The 20968-nt window shown below is 37.5% G+C and overlaps 1 protein-coding gene across 3 annotated transcripts in view; it reads right to left on the bottom strand.

The window, feature by feature from the left end:
- Window positions 1-20968, bottom strand: part of RalGPS (Ral GEF with PH domain and SH3 binding motif) — a 356648-nt gene that overhangs the window by 17188 nt on the left and 318492 nt on the right. For 2 of the 3 annotated variants that reach the window (XM_069818974.1, XM_069818967.1), the window contains 7 exons: window positions 16488-16747; window positions 14615-14870; window positions 12856-13019; window positions 12621-12763; window positions 10910-11135; window positions 9422-9628; window positions 2672-2761 (listed from right to left, as the gene is read on the bottom strand). In XM_069818974.1, the coding sequence (XP_069675075.1) occupies window positions 2672-2761; window positions 9422-9628; window positions 10910-11135; window positions 12621-12763; window positions 12856-13019; window positions 14615-14870; window positions 16488-16747 (1346 nt within the window). The remainder of the gene's footprint in view (window positions 1-2671; window positions 2762-9421; window positions 9629-10909; window positions 11136-12620; window positions 12764-12855; window positions 13020-14614; window positions 14871-16487; window positions 16748-20968) is intronic. The other variant, XM_069818983.1, reaches the window with a different exon arrangement.

Below are 20968 nucleotides of genomic sequence, written 5' to 3'. Positions count from 1 at the left end.
ACAACTAATACTGTTCTTTGAAATACCTAGTAACAAAATGTACAACTCTTAAAAGTAATTTATTTACATTCTGGATCAGTGTGTTTAATACTACTACTGCCTACAGCATAAAATTACAAAAATTGAAAGCTGCAGCATTGACAGGCCAAGCAAATAACGCAAGCAAATGCCTAATATTACTAATTTTATGAGAATGGTATATCTTTTCGGAATCAGAAATCAATTTAAAGAAACTAGACAATGCTTATGGCACTGCATGAAGAAAGAAGATCATTATTATGGAGATCTTTGACTCACGTATGTTATAAGTAGGTACTGGAAATTTTCAGTTCGTGAATAAATTTTAATGATAGAAAACAAAAAATATATATATTTTTTCAAGTAAGTATATGTAAGGTCATGAAATCAAAGGATTTAAAATATGAAGATTGCGTTATTTTGATTAAAGAATAATAGAAATAAACAAGATATTTAAGATATGAAACAGACAGACAAGATAATATTAAAAAACGCAAACAATTAAAATAAATTAACTTTCGTAATACAGCAATTAAATACATTCATCTACTTTTACATTTGGGTCAAAAGGTGGGTTTTACAACAGTACGGTATAGTAATTGTAATATATTCAATTCCACGTCATCAGGAAATTTGCATGCTTTTAAAAGAACTAATCACTGTAAGAAGAAAATTATAATGAAATATGTTATTTTTGACTGTAAGAAGCTCACTTCTATATTTAATTGCACAGGAAATGTTCAATTTTCTCCATTACAAGTCATTACAAAATAAAGTTGAATGCTTATACTTATTATCCTTAATAACAGAACAACATTATAATCATGAAGACTTCTATAACTGAAAAATCAGGTTGCTGCTGAAGTGGTTAGTAAGGCAAATATATACATTAAAACAAATCCTTGTGAACATTGAAAGTTTATTTCATCAGACACTGTAGATATACCGAACCAAGAAGGAAAAAGTTCAGTACTGTACTATATCAAAGACTGCGAATTTTCTCTACACTAGGTCTTATTATAATCAAGTAACAGGTATTTTTAACGTACTGTAATCAGAAGACTTTTTAAAAATTAATTCTGTGATAAAAATTACAATTTGAGTCATATGAAGGCCCGGTGCATATTGGCCAAATGTCATGGAAAGCTGATACAATATAAACAAAATATCAATATTACGTGTTTACAGTATTCCCAGGTGGGGAATGGAAACTTTCCTTTCAAGGAGGAGAAAACGAAGGGGGACTGGAAGAAGTAAAATAAATAAAGTGAAAACAGAAAAAAGAAAGAAGAGAGAAAAAGAGAGAGGCTAAAAGAGGAAAAGGAGATAGTAAGAAAAATAAGGCAGGTTAGAGGAAGAAAAAAGAGAAGGGAAAAAGGGAAAGAAAAGAGAAAGAAGAAAGTGAAAGAAAAAGTGAGGAGAAAGGCAGAGAAAAAAAGAGAGGAGAAAGGGAGAAAATGAGAAAAAGAGAAAACAGAAGAAGGAAGAAAAAAAGAAATAGGAGAAAGGGAGAAAAATGAGAGAGGACAAGGAGAGAAAATGAGATAATCAGAAGAGAATGGGAGAAAAAGGGGAGGTGAGAAAAAAGAGTAAGGAGAAAAAGAGAGGCGGCAAAAGAAGGAGAAAGAGTGAGCGAATGAAAAAAGGAGAGAGAGAGAAGGGAAAAAGAAATGTTAACGTTAAGATAAAAATAGAATAATATAACAAAAGGAAAAAGTGGAAGTACCATAAATAGAAAATTCAGGAATGATAAGGAGAAGAAAAAGGAGTAAATAAAAAAGCAGTGAGTGAAGAAAGAGGAAAAGGAAAGATAAACAGACGTGGGAGAAGAGAACAAAGAAGACAGGAAGCTGAATATAAAAATGAAAGAAAAAGTGAAAATAAGAAGGTAAGGAGAAAAAACTAGTAAGAAAGAGGGAGAAAAGAGAAGGAGGGTGAAGACTAAGACGTCAAAGAGGAAAAGGGAAGAAGAAAGGAGAGGACAGCGAAGAAGGAAAGAGAAGAGAGAAGAAATGAAGGTAAAGGGGAATTAAATGAAGAGGAAGAAGCAAATGAAGATAAAGAGGAGAGAAAAAAAGGGACAGTGAAAAGGAGGAGGAAGTAAAGGCTGAAGAAGAGGGAAAGTAAAAGAAGAAACTGAAAATGAAGAGAAAAGAAAGAAGGGTGAAAAGGAAAAGAAAATAAATAATGATGAGGAAGGAAAGTAACAGAAGAGGGAAGAAATATGAAGATGAAAAGGAATTAGATGAAGAAAAGGAAGCAAAGGAAGAGAAGGCTAGTGGTTAGGAGGAGGAGGAGGAGGAGGAGGAGGAAGAAGGAGAAGAGAGAGGCAGGGAGGACAGAAGGAGAGGTGAGAAAGGTTTTACATAAATACTGTATAAATTGAATGCAATAGGTATATACTATTTAAAAGTTTAAGAAATGTAATAAATTTCTAGGAGCTGTTCAGCTCACATTTAAGTACAAGCTGTATATAGTACAGTACAGTAGTAACGTAGGTTTGAACGAAAATGAACAAGTACATGCCGTGAATTAAAAAAAGGACAGCTATAATGAACAAGCCGTGCAACAGCTGGCAATAATGATGATGATTCATGCTGCAAAAGAAAGAGAACACAATGACATCTGTGACAAAACCAAGTCAGGGACTCACCCACTGGGTACCCAACCAGGTTGATGGTAATAACCTTGCTGATGGTGACCTTGTTTATGGAAGTTGCGAGGAAGACTTGTGCTACGAAATCTGAGAAACAAACCATACATGTCACTGCTGCTCACACACCTTGCTGTTAATGACAGAAGTGAAGGTGATAACCAATTTCAGTCTATTAGTGCGCTTTGTCCACATTACTGTATCACAGCTATGTTCTAGTGCTACGTTTAGGGGCTTGTACATGAACGTACGGAAAAAAAAAATTATAAATTGCTAATATACTGTAAATGTACAAAAAGTTGCAACTATAAATTTTACAGCATTATAATAGATCGTTTAGGAAGATTTTCAGGTGTTAAACATAACTTTTAAGTGTACAGTTCTTTACATACTCATACTATTGCATTCTAAGTGAAAAATATTACATTTGCGTAGGCCTATAGTGCACAAATCTCACAAAAAAAATGTTAGAAAGCTGAAATTTTTTGTAGACTTTCAGAATTACGGTATCCTATAATTGGAATATTATTATGGTATTGAAGTAAGAATGCCTTTGGGGAGGCCGAGACGTAGATGGGAGGGTAATATAAAAATGGATTTGAGGGAGGTGGGATATGATGATAGAGACTGGATAGGGACCAATGGCGGGCTTATGCGAGGGTGGCAATGAACCTCTCGGTTCCTTAAAAGCCATAAGTAAGTATTGAAGCAAGAATTTTAAATATTTTTACCGATAATATTAATTCTAATTAGAGTGATTTTTGACAATCCAAATGAGTTTCTTTTATTCCATAACTAATCTTAGAAACGGTATTATAACAGCATATTTTGAAGATTATCCTATTAAGGTCTACCGACAAGAAAATTATGCTCCTAATTTTTTGAGAAGTGTGCACTCATACTCATATATATATGCAAATATAAAAATATTTTTTCACGTAGTATATAACACTGAGTAAAAAAAAAAAAAAAAAACTATGCACCTAAAGTTATGTTTCACCACTTAAAATATTCTTAAATGATCCATTAGATCGTTGTCAAAATTACATTAAATTACGACTGTAACTTTCTGTTCACCTACAGTTTAAATATTAGTAGATTTATAATGATTTTACCATGCACTCAAGTTAAGTCTCTATCTGTCTGTGCAATTTAGTAATTAAGTTGAATTAAATGAGGGAGAAAATATGAATGGATTGTTTAGAAAAGGTACAGATTGGATACCTATTATTGGAGAAAAATTCACCAGGAATCGAATCCAGGACCTCTCAGCTAAGAGCGCTGAGTGCTCTTTTCATCTACTGTGCATAGCTGAGAAGTCCTGGGTTCGATTCCCGGTGCCAGAACGAATTTTTCTCTAATAATAGGTATCTACATGTTGACTACATATAGGTAATCTTGATTATTCAATAAGGACGGAGAGATCTCATATATGAATATATGTATAGATTGGACTTTTTTTCCATTACTGATAAAGAAAAACAAAACCATGGCATTTTGCAGATTGGTTCCATTTTCGTCTTCAGATGAGAAAATGGGCTGAGAAGGATATCCTACTCGTTGGGGTCATTACAAACAGCTAAATCCGCTTGACTAATCAACAATGACCAGAATAGAGTCCAGGATTATAATAGACAATATCATACAAAGTTTTCAAGACAAGTGTTCTGTAACGTTTACTTCCAGTATATAATCCTTCCATATTCCACATATCTATCTTGTTTAATTTTCTCTCTTTGTTCCTTTTATTGTTTTGTCTTGCAAGCCCCATAAACGATCTTTGTTCTTTAGCCTATATAACCCCGCACTCTTCTGGCAAGCATTGATCAGTTAGAGGATTGTTTGTAATGACCACAAATACTAGGATACCGTTCCCATCTTATTTTTGTTCATCTGAAGACTAAGATATAGTCAATCTTTGAAACGTCGTGATTTACTTTTTTTTTTTTTTACCAGCAATGGAAGATGTCCAATCTACACCTCTTCTAAAGTTGTTTTGAAATTTCATTGGCAGTTAAAATATTCTAGAGTTTTTGGCCATTTATTTTCCGTAATGATAAGGTGGTAAACGTTTAAAAAGTTTTGTTACTCTTTATTGGTTTCACCTTTGGAGACATGTTTTAAAAGTGTTACTTTTTTTTTTCAACTAATGCCGTGCATATTGACATGTAGCCATTTGTGCCTCTGCCGACTTTTTTACGATTATAAAGAATCCTGTTCTGAAGTTGGGGCACCCATTAGGTCGGATTCTGTTAGCCTCATATGATATATGAGTATGGAGTAGGCAGAATGTACGAAGATCAAGGTGATGACAGCGAAATGAAGTTGGGGTCCAGCGCTGAAAGTTGCCCAACATTTGCTCTTATGGGGTTAAGGAAAAACTCCAGAAAATCCTCAACCAGGCGACTTGTCTCAACCAGGATTCGATCCCGGACTCACTAGTTTTGCAGTGAGACATGCCGAGCACTACTCCAAAGTGGTGGACGCATTACACATATATTTAAGTCGCCATTTTACTACTTCCTGTCCCACCCTCTTTATGATGGGTACTTAATATCCCCTGGTAGAGGGGAAGAGAAGACCTGATGGCCTTATCTCTACCAGGTTAAATAAATAAATAATATCGTTTCTACTCTATGGTCTTCCTTTATGAGGAATAGGCCTAATAGTTCAATGATGAAGATGCTTAATTGGCTTGCACCATTTTCTCTCTTGCTTCCTAACGTAATCCAAAAATGTAATATTGTGCTTGTATATTTCTGTTCAGTTTTTAGAAAATCATGAGATGTGGATTTGTATATAGGATAGTCTTCTATAGATTCTATGTCGGTGTTGTGCTAATAAATCACGATCAGTGTAAAATCGGCATGAAGCTACTACTGATTCTTTAGGCACACTCGAAAGGTATGTTTGAGACTGAACATTTTTATAGAGTAGAAAGTTTTTACCTCCTTGCAGCATTACTTGTTGTTCATGTTTAGTCAACTGTCCGAAGACAGGTTTGAACCTCATAAGTGACACCAATAAGGCAACATTCATGAGGCAACTAGGCCAGGAGATAATGGGGTAGGGTGGCCAGTTCCTTTCCCCTACATTGCATACAATCGCCGATTAGCTACATATTTCACTAATCAGACTTCAGATGCATACAAACAATTATTGTTCTTCCTCTGACACACATCGTCAAGTGAGATGTACTGCCTGATAATAGATGTGCATATCAGCCAGAACCTCAATCAGAGGTGGCAGCATTGCTTATGTTATGTTAAATGGATTACACCAGCAGTAAGCTTCCCAAGTAAGGAGATAAATTCTTATGTAATAATTATAGGGGCATCTCATTGTTATGCACAAGATATAAAATTTTCACAGTCATCCTCAGGAAGAAATTGGAATCATACGCAGAAAAAATAGGTAAATACCAAACAGGATTCAGGAAAGGGATGTCGACGGTGGACCAGATATTTTCAGTTAAAAATATCCTGGAAAAATGCTGGGAATTCAATATAGACGTTCACCAGATATTTGTAGACTTCAAGCAGTCTTATGATAGCATTAATAGAAACAAACTTTATGAAATAATGCTACATTTTGAAATACCAAAAAAGTTAATAAGATTAATTAAAATGACAATGGAAGATACAGTATTTCAAATCAAAATCCAGACAGAAATATCACAATCAAAATTAGTAGGAAGAGGATTAAAACAAGGAGATGGGCTAGCACCGCTGCTCTTTAACATGGCCCTGGAGTACGCGAAAAGGAAATTGAATATGAATACCAACGGTACGCTAATATACAAATCAGTACAGCTTGCTGCTTATGCTGACGACATAAATATAATGGTTAGAACCCAACAAGACTTAATAAATACCTATCAAAACCTAAAACAATCTTCCAAAGAGGTGGGCCTGAGCATTAACTGTGACAAATCAAAGACTCTGATACAAACACACTCAACGTGTCCAGTGACCGCCAGCATTACCATAGATGATCACAAAATAGAAAGAGTGGACTATTTTAATTATCTGGGAACGATAATTAACAATACAAACGATGAAAATCAGGAAATACAAAACAGAATACTTAAAGCTAATCATTCTTATTATAATCTTTTACCCATGTTCAAATCTAAACAAGTTCACCCAAATACCAAAATGAGGCTTTACAAGACAATGATACGTCCGTTATTAATTTGTGGATGCGAAACATGGGTTATGACCAAAAAAGCAGAAAACATAATCAATAGTTTTGAAAAGAAAGTGTTAAGAAGAATTCTCGGACCCGTTAGAGATAATGGGATCTGGAGAATAAGACATAACAAAGAAATTTACAATAGATACAAAGATTTGGAGATTTCAGTAATAGTGAAATCTCAAAAAATTGGAATGGGCTGGACATGTTCAGAGAATGGACAATTCAAGCATACCGAAGATGGCTATGCAGGATCAGATATATGGCAAAAGACCTATTGGAAAACCTAGGAAAAGATGGAAGGACTCAATCAAGGAAGATTGTCAGCAGCTACTGAAGTGTAGCAATTGGGAAGTGAGAGCCCGGGATAGAGAAGATTGGAGGCAGAGAATCAAGAAGGCCAGGGCCCATTTTGGGCTGTAGCGCCAATGGGGGAGAAAAAATAAAGCTTCCCAAATAAAATGTCACAATAAAACACATTTCATCAATGTTAACTTGGAATGATGAAGGATTGCAAATGGCACTTTCTGGGAATATCATGCCGAAGCTGTTGATCTACATTACATCAGAACAATGACGATCATAGTTATTGGATAAATGGCGAGTTGTGACAGAAGAAACAAACTGCCCTGGAAAACCTGCCCTAGATACCATCTCTCTTCACCAAAAATTTCAATTGGACTCGAAATGATTTAAATTTAGGTGTCTTGTGTGGAAATACGATGATGGTCTAGCAGTTCAATATGCTGTGTCTTGTTTAAGTCTGCAGTGTACAATTTGTTATTTTTCTGGAGGGAAGGAAAATATATTATCATCATTTAATTCGAGAAAAATTCGTTCCGGCACCGGGAATCGAACCCGGGACATCTCAGCTCTGCTCGCTGAGTGCTCTTTCCAACTGAGCTATGCCGGGACACAATCCACATTACATTGAGAGGAGTTCGGCCGCACCGTGGACCATGTCCCGGCATAGCTCAGTTGGAAAGAGCACTCAGCGCGCAGGGCTGAGAGGTCCCGGGTTCGATTCCCGGTGCCAGAACGAATTTTTCTCGAATTAACTGATGATAATACTCATTGACTACTTCATAGTAGTCGTGTAATATTCAATGAGGTAGGCGAGACCTCATATATAATGAATACGTGATGTATTAACTGTTAGCAGTTGTCATAAACTGAGGTTGAATATGGCCATAAAAGTCATTTTAAATATGCGCTCCTGCATGTATGACTTACATTGTCTAAAGTGCAGGTAGTAAGGCCGTAAAACATTACGAAAGGAGTTTGGCCGGCACCGTGGATCGTTTCCCGGCATAGCTCAGTTGGAAAGAGCACTCAGCGTGCAGAGCTGAGAGGTCCCAGGTTCGATTCCCGGTGCCGGAACGAATTTTTCTCGAATTAAATGATGATGATACTCGTTGGCTACTTCATAGTAGTCGTGTAATATTCAATGAGGTAGGCGAGACCTCATATATAATGAATATGTGATAAAAAATATGTATGTTTTTACTACTTCAATCAATAACACCAGTTCTTCACAACGAATCTTTGATACGGGTAAAATAATTTAAGTAGGCGATAAAAAAAAAGCAATGGTGTGATGATAAAGTAGATCAAACTGAAGTAATGGGATAAAACTTGCCATTCGATAACTCTGTAGCATACAAATATCGCCATGAATTGAACTTCAGTCTCTTTGATACAAGTCCATGGTGCAAACCCATCACCATCATCATTATCATCATCATCACAATCTCACTATCACCATCATAATCACAATCATCACCACCACCATACTACTATCATAAGCATTACCATCACTAGCGCCAACATAATAATTATTAATTACTGCTATTAAAAATATTATCATCACCGTAATTATTGCTGTTATCATTATCGTTGTCACTATCATCGTTATTGACGTCATCACCAACATCACCATCATAATCATCAAACTTCATCAACTTCAAGCTTAAGATCTTCAGATTCGTTCATTTTCGTATTATCACATCTTTTTGTGAATCTTCCTACTGATCGCTCTCTTCGTGGCATAATCATTTATGAGAGTGTGTTAGTGTTAGGCGTACATTCTATGTTTTTTTATTCCCTATGCTACCATTTTGATATACCCGAGTCATTATTACTTGAGAGTATGTGTAATGTGCCAACATGAATATTGAACAAGTGAACTGAAAGCAATGGTTACATATATATTGATCCAAAGTTATCATTCAATTACAGGCAATAGAGAAAAAAAACTTAAAACTGTCGACATACTGGATGCATAGCTTAATGGATGAATGGATGACTTGGCTCACAGCTGTGCTATGATTATGGCAGCTTGAGCTTCCTCAGTGCTCGGCTTGGCAAATTACCAAATAAACAATAATGCAACACTCGATTCTATAACCTCGTGACAAGTAATGTGAGCAAGCTGACATTAGTATAACAGAACAGAATGGAAGAAGCACTTATCAGAAAGCAGGGTTAAAGTAGTAACTAATTTATAATGATACACAAGTGGTAAATAGCTCATTGCGTCCAATTGAAGCCACTCACTTCGTTCCTAAGCTACGGCACTTCCTATGTGTTGGCACGAACTTTGCAGCGCCTGCCGCTGTCGCCTGCAGACGGAGGGACCCTGAGGACAGACCCTTGGCAGGGGAGAGATTCAGAGAGGCTACCGAAGCCACTGTGTCACTCACCGACTCCTTGGAACTGGAAGAACTTGGAGCAGGTGAAGGAGGTTCCAGCTTTAAAGACAGTCTGCAACAACAAACAGATACAATTAACACTTCAAACTCTATCAATCTACTCATATGTAGCATTTCCCCCTCCCCCTTTTTCGGTGTGGACGGAGTCTGTTGAATGGAAGGTATATTATTACATTGGTTCTTATTTTACGAAATATAAAAGTATCAAGATTTTTTTAAACTTTTATAATTTTAAAAAGAACTAAGGAAGAAACTAGGCAAGTGCTTTGTGTGAAGTGTGACATTGTATGGAGACAGAAATATGGACAATATAAGGAAGTGTAGAGAAGCAAATAGAAGCATTTGAAATGTAGATATGGAGAAGAATGGAGCGTGTGAAATGGAGAGACAGAATAAGAATTGAAGTTGTGTTGGAACGAGTGGGTGAAGAAAGAATGATGCTGAAACTGATTAGGAAGAGAAAAGGAAATTGGTTGGGTCACTGGCTGAGAAGAAACAGTCTGCTGAAGGATGCATAGGAAGAAATGGTGAATGGAAGAAGAATTCAGGGCAGAAGAAGATATCAGACGATAGATGATTGGGTGTTCAAGAGACTTAGACAGCACCTTCTGCACATGGCCACCCCATTCACCGGATTTCACAGTGTGATTTCTTTCCATGGGGTTTCGTCAAGGACAATGTTACATAGCTTCACTTCCAGTAACATTGGCTGAATTGAGAAGGCGCATTAACTCAGCAATCAGAAATGCCACACAAGCCATGCTTGAGAGGGTTTGGTAAGAATAGGATCATCTCCTGGATGTCTGCTGTATTACACGTGGAGACTCACATCGAGTGCATCTAAGGTCAGTATAAAACTTTAAGCTTCCCTCTTTCAAATGGTGGTAAGAGCATGTATTTATGTTCAATATTGGTGAAAATATAGCCTTCTGAAACCGTCCAAAAATTTGTAACCACCGTGTATATTAATATACTAAGTTTTACAGTACTAACATATGTTTGGTAATGTTATGTTGAAGTGTAAAACAGTATGCAGCTATTAAAAGAAAAAAGAAAAGAAAGAAAGAAAAAACCTTGAACTTATGGGTAAAGAATCTCCAACTTTTTCCCTATTTCTGAAAAAATGAAAGGTAAAAACCCTACATCTCAGACACTTCTGAACTCTACTGCCTTAGACAACGCAGTTGTGGTGCCAGACAACCAATTTCATTAACCACAAAGTGCACTTGGATTGACCAGACACTGAACTCTGGTCATTCTACACTCTTAACTGTTCAAATAACTGTGCATCTCGTCAGTGTATGTAGAGTATAAATATTTATTATTTACTTACTTGTACTGATCATCCTCAACAAACTTCTGAAGCTCCTCAATGTACCTCACACTACGAAGGTAGTTCTGGATGTGTGGCAAGTGGACCAGGTGGGAATAATCAGATTGCTGGTAATCTGAGATCACTCGCAGAATGTTGTTCATCTTGTGCCGCCGCTGTTCTGATTCCAGTCCTCCAGAGTGTGGGTGAGCCATGTCTATGTATGTGAGATCCGTAAGAAATAAGCCTGCGCAGACAAGATAATACATTCAACATGCTGTCTGCACTGGACTCGCAACATCTCAGTCATGAGTATCACTTCTTCATGAATGTCAAATTGAGGATTATAATGATTTATTCCTACTTATATATAAACTGGTAATATTTTCCTATGCTTTAGACTTTCTAATGTGCATGTACGTAGGGGTTAGCCTGTTTTCCCGGTATTTTAGTGAAAACTTTGGTCATACCAATATGTTGCAACTGAGGCATATCCTGGCTTGGGTTTTATTCTCTTATTACATTATTTTATGATCCTACACAAGTCCAGAAGTTATAAAGATGTCTAAAGTTGTCCATACATGTGTGTGTAGCCTACTTGTATAACTTAATTCTGTCTCGGTAGTGTAATTTTGTTAATTTTTGTAAAATTAAAATAAAAAAAACCATTACCTCGTCGTCGATATCACAATTATTGTTATCACCAGTGCTAAAAAAAACGATAGCTCCTATATAAACAATGAAGGCGCACAGAGGTAATTATTACATGTTTGTAGTTTTTTTTACAAATACGTCGTCGTCCACAGATCAGTATCAGCATCAGTCATGGTCTTCGTCTCCATATCCGAATCGGTCATCGTCGTCATCTCCGCATCAGAATCCGTCGTCGTCGTCGTCGCCTCCGCATCAGGCCGTCCTACAGTACGGGAATTCGCCGAAATGAATAGATTTTGTGCGGACGACAGTGTACATGCCGTTCGACCTTTCCTCGTGCATAAATTTGTTGTTGTTGTTGTTGTAGTTTAGTCAGTTGTCCAAAGACAGATTTGAACCTCACAAGTGACACAGAAATTTAGTTAAATACTTCGTAGACGATGGATGTGAATACAACTTCTGATTTTGTACTGGCATCAACAACCAAAGAAATTAAACTCATGCACGGAAAAAAAATTTAACCATATTTACACTGCTGTCTTCACGAAATCGGTTCGAATAAATGTCCGTTTCGACGAGTTCCCGTACCGTCTGAACAGGACTTCAGTCGGTTCCACTTCGGAATCAGCTGTCCAACTATCTCCGAATCAGTCGTCTCCGTCTGTCTCCGAATTAATCGCCTCAGTCTATCCCCGAATCAGTAGCCTCCGTCTGTCTCCGTATCAGTCACCTCCATTTTGGAATCAGTCACCGTAGTCGTCTTCGTCTCCAAATCAATAGTTGCGGTCATCTGTTTCGTTTCTGTCATCATTAACGTCGTCGAATATATAGTCATCGTCATCAAGCATATTGATTTCTTGTTGTCTCATTGCATTCGTGCCATTAATTCAAATGCCTTTCCTGAGATCAAATAATATAGGCTGATAATTCGAAGCTTGACACAGTAGGCCCCAATCATTAGTACATTTTTTTTTTTCGTCCCGTCTCTACTTATTGTATTCTTTACTGTCTATGTAATTTGTGGAAGTTACTGAGTAGACTAAGCTACAGCAACAGAGAAAGTGAGGCAGATACAAACCTAAGTATGGAACACATGGCAGTTTCAGACTTTCCATATGGTCACGGAGGTTACGCCAGTTATTTTTATCTGAGAACACTTCGGCTAGTCGATCAAATGTTTGCTTCTCCTTCTTGGACAAGCAACCCCAGGTCTTACTCAACCTGCATAACACAAATATTCCACATCAGTACAAGAAAAATTTCTGTTTTGCAAATGAAAACAAATGGTTATGTAAGTCACAACCAGTACTTACCTGTATATGGACGCACTTTGCAATGCGGAAATTATTGCGAACAGAGAATGGAGATTATTTAAATCGTACAATTTCTTTGCTATACGGATAAAGTGCCCTAACGTTTCTGCACGTTGTTTGGCTGAGGATCCATTTAGAACTTCTTGTACAGTCCAAAAACTAACCTGAAAAAAATAAACAGTACCTATATAGGACAGAAAACTTTGTGAGGTATAAATTCCACGATAAATCACAATACATGCAGTGGTAGTAGTAGTGATTGTGGTAGTGGTAGTAGTGCGTAGTAGTAGTAGTAGTAGTAGTAGTAGTAGTAGTAGTAGTAGTAGTAGTAGTAGTAGTAGTAGTATGTAATGGGAGTAGTACTGTAGCAGCAGCAATATTACCGTAATGGTCCGAAAATAAGCTGCAGCAACACTCCTTAGCCAAATTTAAACTGTGAAAAGTCAAGGTACGACTTATATTTGTGACACTAACTTTTACGACATTGCATCATCGTATACTGTTTGAAAATCATGAAGTGAATAGTGAAGTCAGGAATGACAACAGTGATATCAGTGTCTAGGGCAACGAAAATGTGTTGAATACATAACAACACTGTGCCTATATGTTAAGAAAAAATTTTGCTTGTTATTATCGAAGTTAATAATGATTGAGACCTTTCCTGTCAAGAAAAGAAACGTATATTGAAGGGAAATCCTGTGGTGTGTGTGTATATATTGTTTTCCAAATATTAAATAGGTATAGAGAATAAAATTATTGCTACAGGTAATTTTTCTCCCCTCAATTCCTCTGAATATTTTCTTTTTCCTGTTCTCCCCTCGAATTTTAAGGGTTTAGCTTCTTTTCGGGCCAATACGGTAGTAGTGATTGACGATTGTGGCAGAGTGGTAGTAGTAATAGTAATAGCACAGAGGATTCAACTTGGCTCCCGGTCGGGAACACGAGCATCAGACATGCTTGCATGGCCGGCGTAGATTACGTCATTATCGATTAGTAACTTTCCGCGTATTTTTATCACATAAATTTGATTAATAACAACATGCACACAATTACATTTTTATTTCTTAATGAATACTAGCTATGTTCTAGGTGTTGTCCAAAGTGATGGCCGTTTGCATTCACTTATTCCTGATATATTTTGATGAAACTGTTATCAATACGCAAAATTTCTATCTCCGTAAGGCTTGCAATTTCTGTTCTTACATTGCCCTCCAAGTTCGTCTATGGTGTAGGGGGGATCATTCCTATATCCTCTGTTTTTGGGGGTTTGATCTGGTAGATAGGCTAACGTTATGGGTAGTTCTTAAGTATAAAGGGATGACACCATCTAATTAGGATTAGTGCAAAGTATGTATTTGAACACAAAGAAAACTACTGACAAATGCAAATAAATCAATAAAGGAATTAGGAGTGTCCTTTATCACTAATATTATCAAACTTATTATGTAGACGATGTCATTAGGAAATCGCAAATAATTTTTAAAACACATTTCATCATTAATAATGCTCCCAGTAATATGAATATGGATAAAAAATGGACACACAACACTCAGGGAAACCAAGAGAATGCTGGAGACTCCAGTTGAGCCATGGAGACGGGACGTAACTGTAGGCTCATTCTTTGAAGCTGGTGGTGGTGGTGGTGGTGGTGGTGGTGGTGGTGGGTTTTTACAAATTACATATTCACACTAAAATCAATATCGCACATATCACGATAAACATGACCAATTTTAAAATAACGTAGGCTAAGTATACTTACGTGATTGAACCTCCTTGTGAACGCCACAACATTTGGAGCGACAGTCAGTTTATTCTTTTTGTTCCAGCCACAGCTCGCCAGCTCCTCGGGAGCGATGCCTCTGAACGCGGGCAAGTCGAGCAGTGTGAGCTGACTTGCGAAGTCCTCTGGAGACACTCTCAGAGGGTCGAACACAATGGAGTCGTAGCTCTTAATTGAAGTGTTGCTGGGTAGACTTTGGGACTTGCTGTGAGGTGCGACACAATGTGGTAAAGACCTGGAATGTAATGTAATCAGGTATGCTTTCTGGTAATGGAGATTACATTTTAACACTGCAACAATGTAACTACTCGCATAAGCTTTCTGACGGATATGATTACAGACCAAATATAAAATATTATGTGTGTGAGGAAGAGGAAGACGAGACGAGAAAGAAGAGCAAGGAGAAAGATAAGGAAGAAGAAGAGCAAAGAGAAAGACGAAGAAGAGCAAAGAGAAAGACGAAGAAGAGCAAAGACAAAGACGAGGAAGAAAAGCAAAAGAAAGACGAAGAAGAAGAAGAGCAAAGAGAAAGACAAGGAAAAATAACAGCGAAAAGAAAGACGAGGAAAAATAAGAACAAAGAGACAGACGAGGGAGAAGAACAAAGAGACAGACGAGGAAGAAGAGCAAAGAGACAGACGAGGAAGAACAAAGATACAGACGAGAAAGAGCAAAGAGACAGACGAGGAATAAGAACAGACAGACGAGGAGGGAGAGGAAAGAGAAAGAACAAAGAGAAAAATGAGGAAGAAGAGCAAAGAAAAAGACGAGGAAAAGGAGGAAGAGAAAAAAACAAGAGAAAGGCAAGGAAAAAATACGAAAAATAAAACGAAGAGGAAGACAAAGAAGAGAGAAAGGATGACAAGATGGGGTAAAGAGGGCGAAGAAGGGGTAAAGTGAAGGAAAAGAAAATACTGAGAAAGAAAAATGAAGTGACAAGCAAGAGAGAAATTTCGCGAAAAGAAAAGGGACAACGATCAAGAGAAGAAAAGGATACCGTAATTTTATTATTGTGATTGAGATCGATATCTGAAGAGCAAAGTTGATTCTGAAGTATTGTACCCATATTTATAACTCTTTATATCTCTCTATAATTATATCTAACGAGAAGATAAATTGGACATACAATAAGTCAGGAGATAAATCGACCTAATTACGAATCTTTTAACTTCCCTAAGACATTATTTTTTACCGAGTTTTCAATTTGAAATTACGGTAACATATCACCCCTCTTACAAAAATCTGTCTGCCACGATTCACAAATATAGCTGTTACTGTTATTTAGTCAGCTGTTAGAAGACAGGTTTGAACCTCATGACAATAAGGTCTCACTCATGAGGCAACTAAAAAACTTAATTTAAAAAACGAAACTATAAATCATTTCCGGTCGAATGACCCCGAAAAAGGACAAATGGGAGCAATAAATATTAAGTATTTTATTAAATATACGCAGAATAAGTATTAAAATAAAACATATTAGTTTTATCACAAAAAAAAGAAAGCTGTTTAGGAATTAAAAATTAAAATCACAATAAATATTATATTACCTTCAATCTCCTCAATGGCCAACATACTCAATTATCTTAGTTGACTCATGAGTGATGTCTTGTTGGTGTCACTTGTGAGGTTCAAACCTGTCCTCTGACAGTTGACTAAACAACAACAGTATCATCAAATACTTCGTAAAAATGAATATTCCACTAAAAATTAGAAACTGTAGAAGAGTCCTTGACATGAACTACCATCACGGGCACTGCAAAGATCTGGTGATGCAATTATTAAGAAACACAAAACAAATGCCAATCACATCCACAAACTTGGTGACACACTTCGTACTCTGCTGTGTTCTTACCCGTAATTGTCATAACATGGTGGATGTACGGCGGGCTTTGTGGCTGGGTGGTGAGAACTTCTCTTGCTTATGTCTCCAGTAGACAATGCGGTGGGATCCTTTGGTTTAATGTACGACTTGTGATGTTTGCCATCAGTTCCAGTGGTTTCCCGCTTGTTTAAAAGGGGAAAGTCGTTGCCATTGAATGTGGGAACTGCAGTTTCAACATCGCTTAGTGGCGATTTGTCTCGACATCTCCCATCAACTCCATCTTCATGGTTCTGCAAATGTGAACAAAAACAAGTAAGTCAGCGCTACTTTAATAAATACACTAGTCGAAGTTACTCTCATGTCCAATTCTCAGCTCACATAAAAAAAGTTATATTTTTCTAACTTTAAGTGAGAAAAATCAGGCTCATTTCGTGGAAGACGAACTGGGCATTCTACCAGAAATGATGTGATCCGAATAAAGAAGGGGCAACATACATGTGCGGCCTGAACAGTTGAAGCCTGAAAAGCCTAACTGACGTATGTGGAGTGACCGGTCGGCAAATCGTTCGAATTGTTTGAATGAGGGGATTCCATCAGTTCGACCTGCAGGTCGTGGCGCCTGACAGGCGGACTGCTGCAGTACATCCCATGTGGGGGAGAAAGGCTGGCAGACCAAGTCTTCATTCAGTTCAATCTCCACGTGCACAGTAAACTATCGTGTTGCATCCGATGGACGTGGTCAAATTTTTTTTATCAGAGTTTATAGAGAAATCAAAGATCTCTCTCCAATGTGGGAAATAAATTATCAAAAGCGTCACAATCACAACAGAGATTTGAACGGTACAATGTTTCCTATTCCATCAATCTTTCAACCACATTCTGTGACGTTTCCGTCATTTCTTTTTTAAGATGCATGCAACTGCTGCATATGCAAGCAATTCATCAACTGATAACATTTTATCCAATATAGACCGACGAGTTAGCTCTGTGGTAGCGCGTCTACCTCCAGACTAGCCGGTCCGGGATGATTCCCGGCGGGATCAGAGATTTTCTGTAAAATTTCTACCTCGGAGAGGTGGCGGTGCACAACTTCTAATCACTAAATTGTGCCTGTGTTAAATCCCAAATCTCTCCGCAGTGTATATAAAGAGAAGACGTATGTCACTGTTGATAGTGATTCGTTCGTCGGATGGGGACGTTAAGCCTGGCGGCCCCCTTGGTGCTATTCGACAGGAGTAGGCTACATGCCAGCACCGGGTTTCCCCTTCTCCCTTCCTCACCTCCATCGTCATCCTCAACCATTTCTTACATTACACATACACTCATTCTAGTACACGAAATAACTCTTCACAGATACACATCATATACAGCGTGGTCCGCCGAAGTGAAGTACAAATTGAAAATGGGTCACAGTGCTGCCATCTATCCGCAGTATGCGAAACCAGAATCACGAAAGTGAAGTGGGTAGGCATTAGACACACACACACACACACACACACACACACACACACACATACATACATTTTATCCAATGTGAATTATAATTTTTTAAATCACTCTCTTCAACAACACATTAGTAACAATGAAATCCATACATCAATCCATTTATATAACATCTTCACAAACAATACATTACAAAGAAAATATCTATAATAAATTTAAAATTAAATTTATATACCAGTAATGGATAAAATATTGCATGACACATGAGCGTAAACAGATTTTATGCGTTCGTGGAAATTATCACCCTCGGCCTCGCCTCGGAGCTAAACTTTCCACTTGCCGATAAAATGTAACTTTACTCTCGTATAGCCCACTATAAAATTACTATTTTTTTTACGTATGAGGCAGAAAGTACCTTTACGTTTCATCTGTATTCTAATTTATGTAAGGTTATATTTTAACGCGAATTTTAGCGAATGTGTAGACTACTATTTTTGCGAATTATTGCTGCATACGTTGCACCAAAATGAGCCATTGTTACAATCAGTATTTTAACAACGCTGTATCAACTGCACAACTAACTAGAACCAGTGCAATTGAAGATAACGAAAAAGTATTGGCGAAATGAGTCCAAGGATCCCAGGAATTATATGAAATTCGCTTCACAATTGAGGAAAACCTCGGAAGAAATTCAACCAGGTAATTAGTTCAAGCATTATTCGAACCCATGCCCGAGTGAAGCCTTGGAATACGAGTCCGTATCACTACCCTCTGAGCTACAGCCTGAGATATTTTTGTAATTAACTTATTCATTTTAGTATTTATATATAAAAAAGACATAAGCCTATAAGGCCTACAATTTTCATTGTATTGACACATAACGCGCGCGGCTCACCCTTCAGGTTCTCGCTGATTCAGTGATTCATTGCCCTCAGACTCAGCTTCCTTCTCGAACAGAACGGCACTCGAAAACTAATTTGTTGACTTTGCTTATTTGCTGCTGAGAAGTGGCTTTGAAAGGTAAGTGACGAGACGACCAACGAAGTAATTGCATCTTCTTGTGGAACGAATATCACAGTCTTGAATTTTTGTTCAAGTTAAAATAACATGGTCACCAGCAGTAGGTGTGTAGAGCTTCTGGGAATGGTTTCGAATTTCGTTTGTGGTGATTACTATGTTGAACTTTTTTCTACATTTTTTCTGAAATGCAACACTAATGTCAGGTAATGCCATGATCTCATCTCGTCAGAATACAATCTCACTATCTCTAATTCCCTCAACGCTAGATAACCGTGCAGTTGGCACAACAGCGTTAAATAAGTTAAATTCTTAAATTTTGTAATGTTAGAATTAAGCGGAAACTTTCCCACAGCGGATTCAATTGAGACCCTGAGCGTAGTTTAATATCACTAATGCTAACCATACTGTAACTGATTCACAAAAGCTCTGTTTATACAGGTTTTTTCCGGGCTAGTGTTACAAACTTTCAGGGATGATGAGGAAGGGCACATGTATCAATTTGAGATAAGGAACCCTGGTCCGGACATGACCGAGTCGAAAGTTACAAGCAAAAATAGTTGTGTAGAAATGAAATAATTTTATTCCTCTGTACACCTTATTTATGTGTATTTATTGTACATCTTACACTTACTGTTGTTTACGTTGTCTACTTACAGCAGCCGTGGCGAAAATGTGACTCACGAGCACATTGTGGCTCGCAATGATAGCTGTGCATTTCTCTTGCTTCCTACCACCCTCTCACTCACTGGAGACAAACTCCGTTCCATTTGTATTTGTCTCTGACCTATGAATGGCGTATCGTCACAATGTCTCTCGAAACCATGTATCTCTACAAAACGAAAGTTTCAAGTAGGATGGGAGGACGCATTTTCTTGCTGCCAATATGATGAGAATATTAAACGTATGATTTGTTCACAAGTATTACGAGGAAAACGGTTGTATAACATAAAACGGCATTATACTACATGTCACTCATGAAACATTAAAAGGTTAAGTGTTATTATTATTATTATTATTATTATTATTATTATTATTATTATTATTATCTCTGTACGTCGATCCTTTTTCAGCAGATGTACGAATAATGCGGTGGTTAGATCTTCAATTTAAACTCACAGATTTGCAATGTGCTGTTAAATGAAAGCTGGATGTAAGGACTTGACAAATGTTGAACTTTTAATATCTTTGCCGAAAAATAAATATCCGAAGCTTCGTTTTTTTCGCTTGCTCTGTTAAAGCCATGTTCGCTGCAACTTACGTTTGTGAAAAATTATTTTCAAGAATGAAAATAGTAAAAACCAAATTTAGATCACGACTGACAGACAAATACCTTCGTGATCAACTACGAGTGGCATTAAGTGACATAATTCCAGATTTTGAAACTCTGTCGCAGAGACATTCTGAAGACAGTTAATTTTAGGTTGTCATTATGTGTCCTATTCATTTCTTTCTTCGTTACACGTACTACACATTTTTTCAACCTTATACTGTATAAAATCATATTTAAGTGCTTGACTTAAGAAAAATGAAAATCCGTTAATAAGTCAGACAGTTGCTTCACTTCCCCTTCGGGTGTCCGCCTCCCTCCATAGATGCTATGCACGTTGCAGGTTACACAGTGGCTCGGCGCACGATGACATTTTCGCCACGGCTGACTTACAGTATTCCATTCAGTGCGCTGTCTGAGGGGTGAGGACAGGAAACTGCACTAAAGCAATGCAGACAGCGTAATGTGTAACGGACAGTCCTGATATGCACGTCTGTAGACAGCAGTGTATGTGTACAAGTTGCAGTGTCCAGTCGATCAGTCCTAGTGAAATGGAGGAGTATACGAGAGCGGAATAAGCAGACCTGATTTTCGAATACGGATGAGCCAATGGGAACAGTAGACAAGTTCACAGATTGTATCGGGCTAAGTACCCAAGTAGGAGACATCCGGCCCATACCATCTTTCCACGACTGTTCCGAAGGTTAAGGGAAGGAGGGCACGTGGTGCCAAATTACAATTCGCTATGGAATTATGTACCAACCTAATATCATTGCATCGC

This window comes from Periplaneta americana, chromosome 1 (genome assembly GCF_040183065.1).
Source record: "Periplaneta americana isolate PAMFEO1 chromosome 1, P.americana_PAMFEO1_priV1, whole genome shotgun sequence".
NCBI classification, from domain to species: Eukaryota; Metazoa; Arthropoda; class Insecta; order Blattodea; family Blattidae; genus Periplaneta; species Periplaneta americana.
The sequence above is the reverse complement of the archived record's forward strand: the minus strand, read 5'-3'. Positions and strand labels throughout refer to the sequence as shown.